Source organism: Arachis ipaensis, chromosome B4, assembly GCF_059453495.1.
Source record: "Arachis ipaensis isolate K30076 ecotype BB chromosome B4, ASM5945349v1, whole genome shotgun sequence".
In the NCBI taxonomy this organism is placed as follows: domain Eukaryota; kingdom Viridiplantae; phylum Streptophyta; class Magnoliopsida; order Fabales; family Fabaceae; genus Arachis; species Arachis ipaensis.
In genome coordinates, this window is record NC_142439.1 from 8,930,335 (window position 1) to 8,940,986 (window position 10,652).

At 38.0% G+C, this 10,652-nt stretch overlaps 2 protein-coding genes across 2 annotated transcripts; one reads left to right on the forward strand and one right to left on the reverse strand.

Annotated features, from left to right (window-relative positions):
- Positions 1–1,242: 1,242 nt before the first annotated feature.
- On the reverse strand, positions 1,243–4,795 carry LOC107638762 (Phosphoglycerate mutase family protein). Its single transcript, XM_016342140.3, has 5 exons — positions 4,066–4,795; positions 3,485–3,584; positions 2,979–3,158; positions 2,329–2,446; positions 1,243–1,809 (listed from the first exon to the last, which is right to left on the reverse strand). Exons 1-5 carry the CDS (start codon positions 4,340–4,342, stop codon positions 1,747–1,749), a joined length of 738 nt encoding a protein of 245 aa, XP_016197626.1. The 5' UTR covers positions 4,343–4,795; the 3' UTR covers positions 1,243–1,746.
- Positions 4,796–6,832: 2,037 nt separating this feature from the next.
- On the forward strand, positions 6,833–9,292 carry LOC110270887 (uncharacterized). Its single transcript, XM_021120666.2, has 2 exons — positions 6,833–7,109; positions 9,243–9,292. The coding sequence occupies exons 1-2, from the start codon at positions 6,833–6,835 to the stop codon at positions 9,290–9,292; spliced, it is 327 nt and encodes a 108-aa protein (XP_020976325.1).
- Positions 9,293–10,652: the final 1,360 nt, after the last annotated feature.

The window sequence follows — 10,652 nt, forward strand, 5'->3', positions numbered from 1 at the left end:
TCAGTCTTCACTTAAGAAAATACTTGCACAGATATTTAAGTTATTTAATTCACTTAAACCAAATACAGATAACCATCTTGTTATATAACCATTTGGTTTGGTAAAGATTTATCTTTCGAAAATAGCTTATCAAAATTGACTTTTGAAAGTGGATTTTCTAAACGTTGTAACAATGTATAGTAAATCAATATCAACCTAAGAACACATAAATTCTGATTTGATGGTGTAAATATTTTGTTGAGTAAAGTATCGTTTTTGTACCCAAGGTTTGGAGTAAGTCCCAAAGTTATCCCTAACGTTTACTGATTCAATGTTGTCTTACCGTTAAGGGTAAGTTCCAAAGTTATCCCTAACGTTTCAATCGTCCTATTTAAGTGTCCAACGTTTTAAAACTGACTCAATGTTGTTTAGGAATCCGTTAACAGAATTAACAGCGAGACAAAATTGAGACGATTTTGAAACGTTAGGGACTTAAATAGGACGAAAACGTTGGAAACAAAAATGATATATAGAAATAAATTTTAATTTTATCATTCAATAATATCAATTTTTTACTATACATAGTATTCAATTATTTTTAAATCACATCTAAGTAAATTACACTTAATCATATTACTTTTATTTTAAATAAATTATTTTTTTTATAATTTTACTCTTAAAGATTTTTAGTTATCATGAAATATTTATAGAATGACTAGTATATAAACTTGCAGAAAAAAATATATATATGTACAATAAAATATAAATTATACCTTTTGTCTCTAATGTATCAAAAGTCTTTAAAATTATAAAAAAATAAATTTATTTAAAATAAAAATAATGTGATTAAGTATAATTTATTTAGATGTAATTAAAAAATAATTGAATACTATGTACAGTCAAAAATTAATATTATTTAAAGATAAAATTAAATTAAAATTTATTTTTATGTATCGTTTTTGTCCCTCACGTTTTCGTCCTATTTAAATCCTTAACGTTTTAAAATCGTCTCAATTTTGTCATACCGGCAATTCTATTAACGGATCCCTATCGGCAAGACAACATTGAGTCAATTTTGAAACGTTAGAGACTTAAATAGGACGATTGAAACGTTAGGGACAACTTTAGGACTTACCCCAAACGTTGGGGACAAAAACGATACTTTACTCCATTTTTTTTATGAAACACCATACCACTAAACTCTTCTTTAGTCGGTAGAATTACAATCAAAGTTATAATGCAAGGGGAAATCTGCACAAGCAATTAATTCAAGGACTTGTACTGAATTCAAGCTGAGGCTTGATCAAACAAATTTTCACTTTAATTAAAGAATGAAGACTAAGGGGGAAGAGGTATAATATAATGGCAGGTATGTATCTTTTCCACAGCACATGATTTACATAACAATTCTTATTTGATGTTGTGTTCAACTTGAATCAACCAGTAAGCAGCATGAGTTCACTTCAATGAACTTTATGCTATATACATTAAGCAGCAGCATTTGAAGGGACTGAGATTCTGTGTTCTGTATCCTCAGCCATGCTTATATATCTTGACTCATCTTGGAAGCAACTCATTTGCAACTGAAAATTTTTCCATCATTTTCCATTTTCCTTCCAGCATGATTTCTAAAGTCATAATCAACTCTTTGCACTGCTGAAACTGAGCTTTTCGGTTTCAGAAAGAACTCATGATGCTTCGAACTTCCACTTCTGCGCATATATTTTTCTTTTTTTGCGTTAACTCTCTATGGAAATGCTCAACTAGCTAGCTACTTGGCTTTACTATGCCATGAAGCTTCCACCCGCCAAATCCCGCTGCAGCAAATGCCTGTAAGATATTATGTCAGGATAAACTGAATAATTAATATTAAACAAAAGCCTTAATTCGATCGAGTAGTTAAAATCCAAGAGGCCAAATAAAACACTACTAAGATTTGAACTCATTCTCTATTCACACGACACATGCATGAATCAGACTAATATGCTACAACACCATTGATAAATTATACAACAAAAGTAGCCTTGAGGAGAAACAAAGGGTTATAAAACTTTCAGGGAGTGATGACCATTAGCAACAAAAATTCAAAGTGGCAGAAAAATGTTGCCAATTCACTAATCAAGTATTCGACGTGAGACATTTAACATTGGAAAAAGAATTTATAACCACCTACCAAACATAAACTCCTAAAAGAACATTTTAAAGTTAATTGTTGCACTAGATCCATAAAATATGTCAGTAGAACATCTAAACTTCACAATATATAACACATAATAAACATATAGAGAAAGCCAATAGCCTTGAATGAAAATATACAGTAGTCAATTGTGCAAGGTAACAAAAGCTAACCTCTTCCCAAGATTTTCCAGCAGCTTCCAGCAGTGCAGCATTGCATGTTTTCAATTCTATAGAGGCCCCAGAAAACATCGAGGCCGCCTCTTCCCACCCCCTATTATGTCCCATGCACCTGAATACCAGCAAATGATTAAATATCAATCAGATCTTGTGAAGAGTACTTTCCAAGTATCAAACTTAGTTTCTCAAAATGTGAATGAAAAGATAGTAGCACAAATAAGGGCTCCTAGACAATTCTTGGAAACCACCACATGCACATGGAGAATTTCAGACAAAACTCAATCGTCATCTTGAGTGAAACAACATGCATTTCAATCCACAGCATGAAAAGTTGGAAACTCTCAACATAAAAAGTTTAGAAAGTGTAAAAATTGAAATGTGGATCCCACTGGCTATCCATGTTTGGGGCCAAAATGTGTTTTCTCAATTATAGTAAATGCATTTAGTATAACATCATCTGAAACATTGATACTGTAATAGCTATATCAGCGTCGTTCGTGTCTGTAAATTGTTCGTGTACAAGCAACAAAGAGATGAGAGGCATAATTCTGATGAGGACAGAATCATCAGCCTCTACCTTGACAATAAGGCAAGAATAGGTTATAGATATCACCCTGAAAAGGCTGAAATTTGCCGATACTCACATGACAGTAAGAATCTCATCCTTTGAATATCTACAAATAGTCTTTTGAAGGTGCTCTGCTGTCTGTCCATCCATGGCTGCAATCGAATAGAAACTAGAAACAAAATGAATCTCGGCTTCCACCAGTTCCTGCACTTGCTCCTGCATTATTTTGAGTGTCTCCTTAGTCCGTGCCGCATCACTGCCACAGCACAAAATCAAAAATCAATACAAAACCTCAAAAATCCTTGCTAACATAAAGCTGTTTTAACGCAATAAGGTCCTTAAAAGGGAAATGAACTTTATACATCATCTTTAGACACCGTCTTAGACACGCTAAGGGTATATAGATAAGAAACTGAAATCACAATATATATTTGAAAAGAAAAAAGTATGAGCCTTTATAACTAGTATCTAAGGAACTGCCAATTGATATCTAATAGGTATGCTCATATCACATACCTCACCTCTCATACAGTCAAATCAATTCAATTCGTAAGAACAATGTGCCACGAAATCAATCCTAACCTACACAAAATAAGTTCAGGAATCCATCCCAACTCTTGGAGCTTTAGAGAAACTTTGACAGCATCCACACGGCCAGATTTACTCAGAGGCCGGTCATGATCTGCAGAAAAACCATCTTCACACTTAGAACATGTTCACATAACAATACATCATTCACATGGGTACTTAAAAGTGTGGAACCTGAAAATGCACAAATTATAGAAAACCCACCATTTCTTCCATCTATAATCAACCCCAATTTTTGTCATTTCGATGCAAATTCTTAAGTGGGAATGTCCCACACCTCTTTACAAAACCATAAAGTTTGAAACTTTAAACTACAAGAAACTGAAGAAAGCTTGAAAATTGCACAAAGCCGTGAACCCCACCGTTTCTAATCAGTACAAATCTTCTTCCATCTCCATACCAGTTCTTAAATGGGAACTTCCCCCACTTCACGAAAACATGCAAAGCTTAAAACTTTGAGCTAATCAAAGGAAAAACGTTTTAAAAAAGGGTGAATTTTGGGACTTGTTTGAATCTTCTAATTTTTAATTTTTCTTTGTATTTCGGAGGCTATGGTGCATGAATGGTGTGGTTACCACGGAGTGAGCGATTTTCACGGGAACTCCTGGCATGGCGAAGGAGGATGAGACGGCGAGAGACCGGTTCCGGCAAGGACAGTGCGGGAGCTTGAACGACGGAGAGGGCGGGTGGGTCCTGCTTCTCAATTACGAGGGAGGATTTGGCGCGAAATCGTGGGTGGTGGTTATTGGGAAGGTAAAGGGGAAAAAGGAAGTGATAAGGGGAAGAAGATGGTGAAAGAAAGCGGATGGTGGAAGGGGTATGCATGTCAGAGATAGCGAGTCCCACGTTCATGGCTTCTTTCTTGGTTCTTAGTTTCTTACTCGCTTCGCTTCCACTCCTCTTTGCTTACTGTAAGAGGACTCATGAAGCAATTGGGGTTAAATTAAGTGGAAACACCCGACCCGATCTTCATCATTTTAAAATAGGACAAGGGCAAGGCGGTTCCTGATAAAAACAAATGCTAGGAAATAGTAGCCCTTGACTTCATCAAAGAGCGTCTTTATTGAGAATGGGCACATAATGGATTGAGATTATTATTTGGTGCATTTTGCTGAGGAGAGACTACTCTTATGCCTTTATGGAAGGACTATGGATGATTGTGGGATATTATTTAATTGTTCAAAGGTGGAAATCCTTTTTTTCTACCGTCGAAGCACCATGTGAGAAAGATTGCGGCATGAATTCGCATTTTCAACCTTCCGGTTGAATTGTATAACTTCCATTTTTTGTGGAAGCTTGAGTCTGCCCTTGGAAATATGTTAAAAATTGATCGAGCTACTTCTATACATTCAAAAGAAAGATTTGCAAGGATTTGCGTCGAGATTAATTTGTCTAAGAAATTAGTTTCCAAAATCTCTATTTTGGAAAGTATTCTTAATATTGAATACGAAGGTAATCTCGTATGTTTCTCTTGTGAAAAATATAGTCATAAGTAGGGACTTCCGCCACCTATAATTCGTCCTTATCCCCGTTCCGTCTTCACGACAGATAACGGGGACTCCATATCCGCCGGAAATCAGAATTTCTGCGGATATCCACAGATTTTTGAATAAAAAATTTAATCTAATTACAATCTATGAATAGAAATAATACAATTATGTAGAACAATCAAATAATTTAAATTATACCATAATTAAACCAAATTGGTTTCTAATTTTCATCTATTCGAAATCATCTTCCAACAAAATACAATTCACAATATAATAAAATCAAACATATTCATATAAATCAAACATTAACAATATATATAAATCAAAATAATATTGACATATATATCATAGATGATGATGATGATTATTGGGGAAAAAATTAAAACTTTTTGAATGATTATATAATTAAAAGAATGCAAACAGCTTATTGGTTATTGATGATGGCAGATTGGCAGATTTGAAGAAGATGGACGCAGAAGCATAAATGTTGATGACAGATCTGAATATGCTGGTGATGGCAGAGGCATGGCTGGAGCAGCTTCATCTTTGCGGAGTGCAGGCGGCGACACGGGTGCAGGCGGTGCCAACGCTGTGAGACGCAAGCACGGAGCGACACCGGCGACTCAGTAAGAGGAAGTAGGTGAGCGGTTGCAAAGGAGGAAAGAAGAGGAAGAAAGACGAAAAGGGTGATACCTGAGATGCGATTTAGGTTGGGATGTGAGAGTGAGAGTGAACTGATGAGAGTGTAAGGGAGTGAGGCAGAGGCGGCATGAGAAATTGAGGATTAGGTTTTCTGTTTCCATCATAATATATATATATATATATATATATATATATATATATATATATATATATATATATATATATATATATATATAAGGATATTTATGTAATTTCAGCTACACGGGTATTATGCCGGTATCACGGGGCGGGTACCTCTCTCCCTGCCCCCGCTCCGTTTATTAAACGGATACCCACCCCCGCCCCCACGGGGAGAAAATGACCTCCAAACCTGTCCTTCGATGGGTAAATCTCCGCGGATACCTGTCCCGCCGGGAAAATTACCATCCCTAGTCATAAGTTTGAATCGTGTAGTGAAGATGACGAGCATAAGGCTAATCAACCAGTGGTGGAGGTGGCCAGAGAAAAGGAGAGATCAACGATGGTAAGTGAAAGGGCTGCGGCCATCACGGGAAAGGTAAATTAGGGAACTCCAGAAAATCAGGAACACAATGATGAGCATATCGTGCAACAGGAAAATCATTATCCTTCTTATTTTGGCCCCTGGATGATGGTAAAGAGGTATCCTAAAAGGAAACAAGAGAAAATCCTGATGAAAAAGACAAAGGGGAATTAGACCTTTAATGTCATTCCTAATAAAGAAAGTAAAGACGTTACGAAGAACACGTTCAGTAGGGGAGGTTTTTGGTTTAATGTGCTGTATGAGGAAAGGGATGATGAGATGCAGGAAAGTTCTCAACCAAGTGAGGCCATGCATATTAAACTCCAGAGTATCGTTCCAGATCAGTCCTCTATGAGAAGTCCGTTAAAGAAAGGGCCAGAGTATGCTGGGCCCAAAGATCAGGCTGCTGACTGAGCTCCAGTTATAAGTCCTCAAAAGAATGATGGGAGCACCATTAGGCCTTCTGACCAAGCCCAAACGCGCCGAACAAATTTGGAAGGATCAAAGGTTATAATAAGAAAACCTGAAGTAGGTTCTTACTCGTAGGAAACCAAAAAATTGCTGCCCTGAAAATTGGGCCTATGCTAACAAAAAAAGGCTTCAAGCCCAAACAAAAAATGGTGGAAAAGGGTTCTATCTCCTTAGCGGTCTCATTAGAAGGTAGGAAAAATGTGCCATCCTCCTCTTCTAATAATTCTACTTAGGGGATCGTGGAAAAGGGAAATCATGGATAGAATGAAGGAAGTCACGAAACAATGGGAAGACTATCAAGTTGCAAAGAGCTCCATGGAAGTTCTTGAGGCCCATGTGAGCCATAATTCCTTCTTCAACCAAGTCCCTCAGCATGGTGGAACTCCTCCGATTGGTTTGGAGGTCGAAGACGGCAGCGGAATTTCAAGTAAGGCACCAGATATACCCAAGGATGGACATAAGGAGTCAGGCAAAGGTACGGAACTTATGGTCTAGGCGGAAGCCTCTGGGGCTATAGGGGGTAACACCCAATCTTCTGTTTGAAGTTTTTCTTGGGTCTTTAAGGGTCGTCTTCTCTGTTTTGGTATCTAATGAATATTGTAGCTTGAAACTGTAGAGGAGCTGAGGGTAAAAATTTTTTCTACTCTTATTAGAAATCTTAGAAAGGAATTTGAAGTGAATTTTGTCATCCTGCTGGAGACCCATATCAGTTGTGTTCGGGGAGAAAAGGTTAGAAACAAATTTGGGTTAGATGGTAGTTTTGTAGTGGAGGCTAGAGGGCAATCGGGAGGGATTTGGTGTATGTGGAATTCGAATTTCTGGAAAGTGAATGTGCTAAATCATAACTCCTAATTTGTTCACATGAAGATTGAAGATAGGAATTCAGTGTAGTGGTTTCTAACAGGCGTCTATGGGAGTCCTAATAGAGGTTTCAGGAAATCTCTCTGGGAGGATCTTCGCAGTATTAGCAGGGATGCCAATTTGCCATGATGCGCCATTGGCGATTTTAACGCTATTTTGAATGATCATGAACAAAGTGGGGAGTCTCTGTTGTGGTATGGAAGGGCTTGCCTTGATTTTAATGCCTGTTTATTTTACTGCGGCCTTATGGACCTGGGGTACTCGAGATGTTCGTATACTTGGAAAAGATGTTCTCTGGTGGAAAGGCTTGATAGGGTAATTTCTAACCTTGACTGGCAAATCACCTTCCCAGAGGTAGTTATCCAACATTTACCGAGTCTAAAGTTTGACCATTCTCCTCTCCTTTTGCGCCTTACTTCTCAGGGTGCACCAAATAAGGGAAGGAGGCCTTTTAGATTTTTAGCTGCTTGGTTGGATCACCCTGATTTCGATAATGTTGTTAACAGGGGATGGAATCTCCAGGACTCTTGGCATACTTGCATGGAAGATTTTCAGTAGGAGTTAAAGCTTTAAAATCATAATGTCTTTGGTAATATCCATCACAGAAAATAAAAATTTTTGAAGAGGCTTCAAGGCATTAAGAACAGTCTCATTATGAACCCGAATCTTTATCTGGAGAAATTGCAGAAGAAGCTTTGGGTGGAATATGAGGAGATCTTGACCCAAGAGAAACTGCTCTGGTTCCAAAAATCTTGTTGTAATTGGTTGGAGTTTGGGAACCGTAATACCAAATTTTTTCCATGGCTCATGGCCCGCAAGAGGAGGTATCGGATTGAAGCTTTGCAGTATGATAATGGGTGCTAGGTGCGTGACCGCACAACCCTAGAGAGAATGGCGACCAGATTCTATAGCCAGTTATATACCGATAATGTTCCAGATACCCCATTTGTCTTGAGAAATAATTTCCCTCTTCTGGATAGAGATGATCTTGCGAGTACTGGCAGTAACATCTCTCGTATGGAAATAAAGGACGCTCTACTCTCTATGGGAAGTCTCAAGGCTCCAGGGAAAGATGGGATTCAGGCAATTTTCTATTAGAATAAGTGGGACAGGGTGGGAACCGACCTTTGTAATCTGGTTGAAAGAGTTTTTAATAGGCCTTTGGACGTCCGAGATATTAATGCGACCCTGATTACCCTTATTCCAAAGGTCGAGCCTACAGTTATGTTAAAGCAAATGCATCCTATTTCTCTCTGCAATGTCTCCTATAAAGTTATTACTAAAGTTTTATCAAGGAGGTTGAGGAAAATCATGAAAAAAGTGGTAAAGCCGACTCAAAGTAGCTTTGTTCGGGAGAGACATACCTCAGATAATATCATTATTACCCAGGAAGTCATTAACTCTATGCGAAAGAGGAAAGGCAAGAAGGGTTGGATGAAGGTTGGTTGGGGTTTGGTTGAGAAAAGAGATAGCTTTTGGGTAAAGGTGCTGAGATCTAAATACAAATGTGGTAATGGCATCATTCTGAACATAAGGAGGAAACCTATGGATTCAAATCTATGGAAGGGAGTTTGTTCAGCTTGGAAGGGCGTGGAAAGGAACACATCTTGGCGTATAGCAGATGGTGCAAGCATTAACTTTTGGAACCATAATTGGGTGACGAAAGCTGGCATTTGGATCAATATACAAAACAGGTAATTAACCCCCGATTATAAATGGATGTTGAATGATTTCCTTCTTGTTTCAGGTGATTGGGATTTGGAGAAACTGAGATTGGCTCCCAGAGACATGGGTTAACAAGATTGCTGCGATGGCTCCTTTGTCTCCTTGGAAAGAAGCGGATCAAGTTGCCAGGGAGCTGAGTGCAGATGGGACCTTTAGTGTGAAATCAGCCTACGATTCTCTTGATACGGGCTCCTCTGCGAATGATCATGTGTTTTGGCATATTTGGGATTGGAATGGGCCGGAGATGATTCAAACTTTTCTTTAGTTACTAACAAATGATGCTCTTCTTACAAATCACAACCGGAGACGGAGACACAGTCCAATGAAGCAGGGTGTCTGAGATGCAACACCACTGAGGAAACTGCTCTTCATGCGCTCAGGGACTGCCTTGCGGCAAGGCTGGTTTGGCGAATGCTCCTTCCCGTTCATGGTGACCAAAAGTTCTTCAACTTGGATATTCGAGATGATATGCTCAAACCTGGAAGGTAAAGCCCCCTGGTCTACTATTTTTGGTGTAGGAGTTTCCTCCCTTTGGTATCTCTATAACAAGTTTGTGTTTGAAGGCTCTTTTACTATGCCAAAAGATGTCGCTGCTTCTATAAAAGTTCGGGCCAAAGATATTTCCAAATGGTGTAGAAGAAAAGTCATTCCAAGATCTACTAATACCAACTTTGAGACATGTACCAAATGGTTCCCTCCCCATGAAGGTGCTATTAAGTTAAATGTGGATAGTTTGATTTTATCTCATATTAATAATGCTGCGTGTGGGGGTATCTTCAGAAATTCGATGGGATCTTGCATCATGAGCTTCGCTTGTAATTTGGGGACAGCCTCGATCATGCATGCTGAGTTGTAGGTTATTATCAAGGGACTCTAAATTGCAGTAATGAATGAATTGACTCATGTGATTGTGGAATTGAATTCACAAATGGCCATTAAACTTGCCTGGGAATGATGCCCTTTGTCGCACCCGTACTACTCCCTTATACAGGATATTACTATTCTGGTTCGTCGAATCCCTCATGTGAGTTTGGACCACATCCTCCGGGAAGCTAATGTTTGTGCGGATATCATGGACAAGAAGGGACAACAGCTTGGTGTTGGATTACATCTATTGATCATCCTATTCCTGAGCTCTATTTGCCAATATTTTTTTATTATGCTGGTACTTATAGATTTAGAGGTTCTGCGATGTATTGTGTTTTTTGTATTTTGGAGTCCCTGACCCCTTTCCCTCACAATAATAATAATAATAATAATAATAATAATAATAATGGTCAAATTTTAATTTGTCTTCTTATGGATAATGGTGGTGAATTTATTCTTTTTTTTTTTATCTACTAAAAATGATATCATTTTATATGTTGTACTAAACCAAAATTTATGTTATTTGAGGGTAATTCATCTCAACTTAGATCTCTCACTCTTTTTC

Excerpts from the sequence above, each read along its gene's own strand:
- LOC107638762 (XM_016342140.3), bottom strand. The coding sequence starts at position 4,342 with ATGAACGTGGGACTCGCTATCTCTGACATGCATACCCCTTCCACCATC. Across the intron at positions 3,159-3,484 it reads CCTGAACTTATTTTGTGTAG|TGATGCGGCACGGACTAAGG; the intron begins GTTAGGATTGAT and ends GTGCTGTGGCAG. Across the intron at positions 1,810-2,328 it reads CTGGAAAATCTTGGGAAGAG|GCATTTGCTGCAGCGGGATT; the intron begins GTTAGCTTTTGT and ends AATATCTTACAG.
- LOC110270887 (XM_021120666.2), top strand. The coding sequence starts at position 6,833 with ATGTGCCATCCTCCTCTTCTAATAATTCTACTTAGGGGATCGTGGAAA. Across the intron at positions 7,110-9,242 it reads ACATAAGGAGTCAGGCAAAG|GTGATTGGGATTTGGAGAAA; the intron begins GTACGGAACTTA and ends TTCTTGTTTCAG.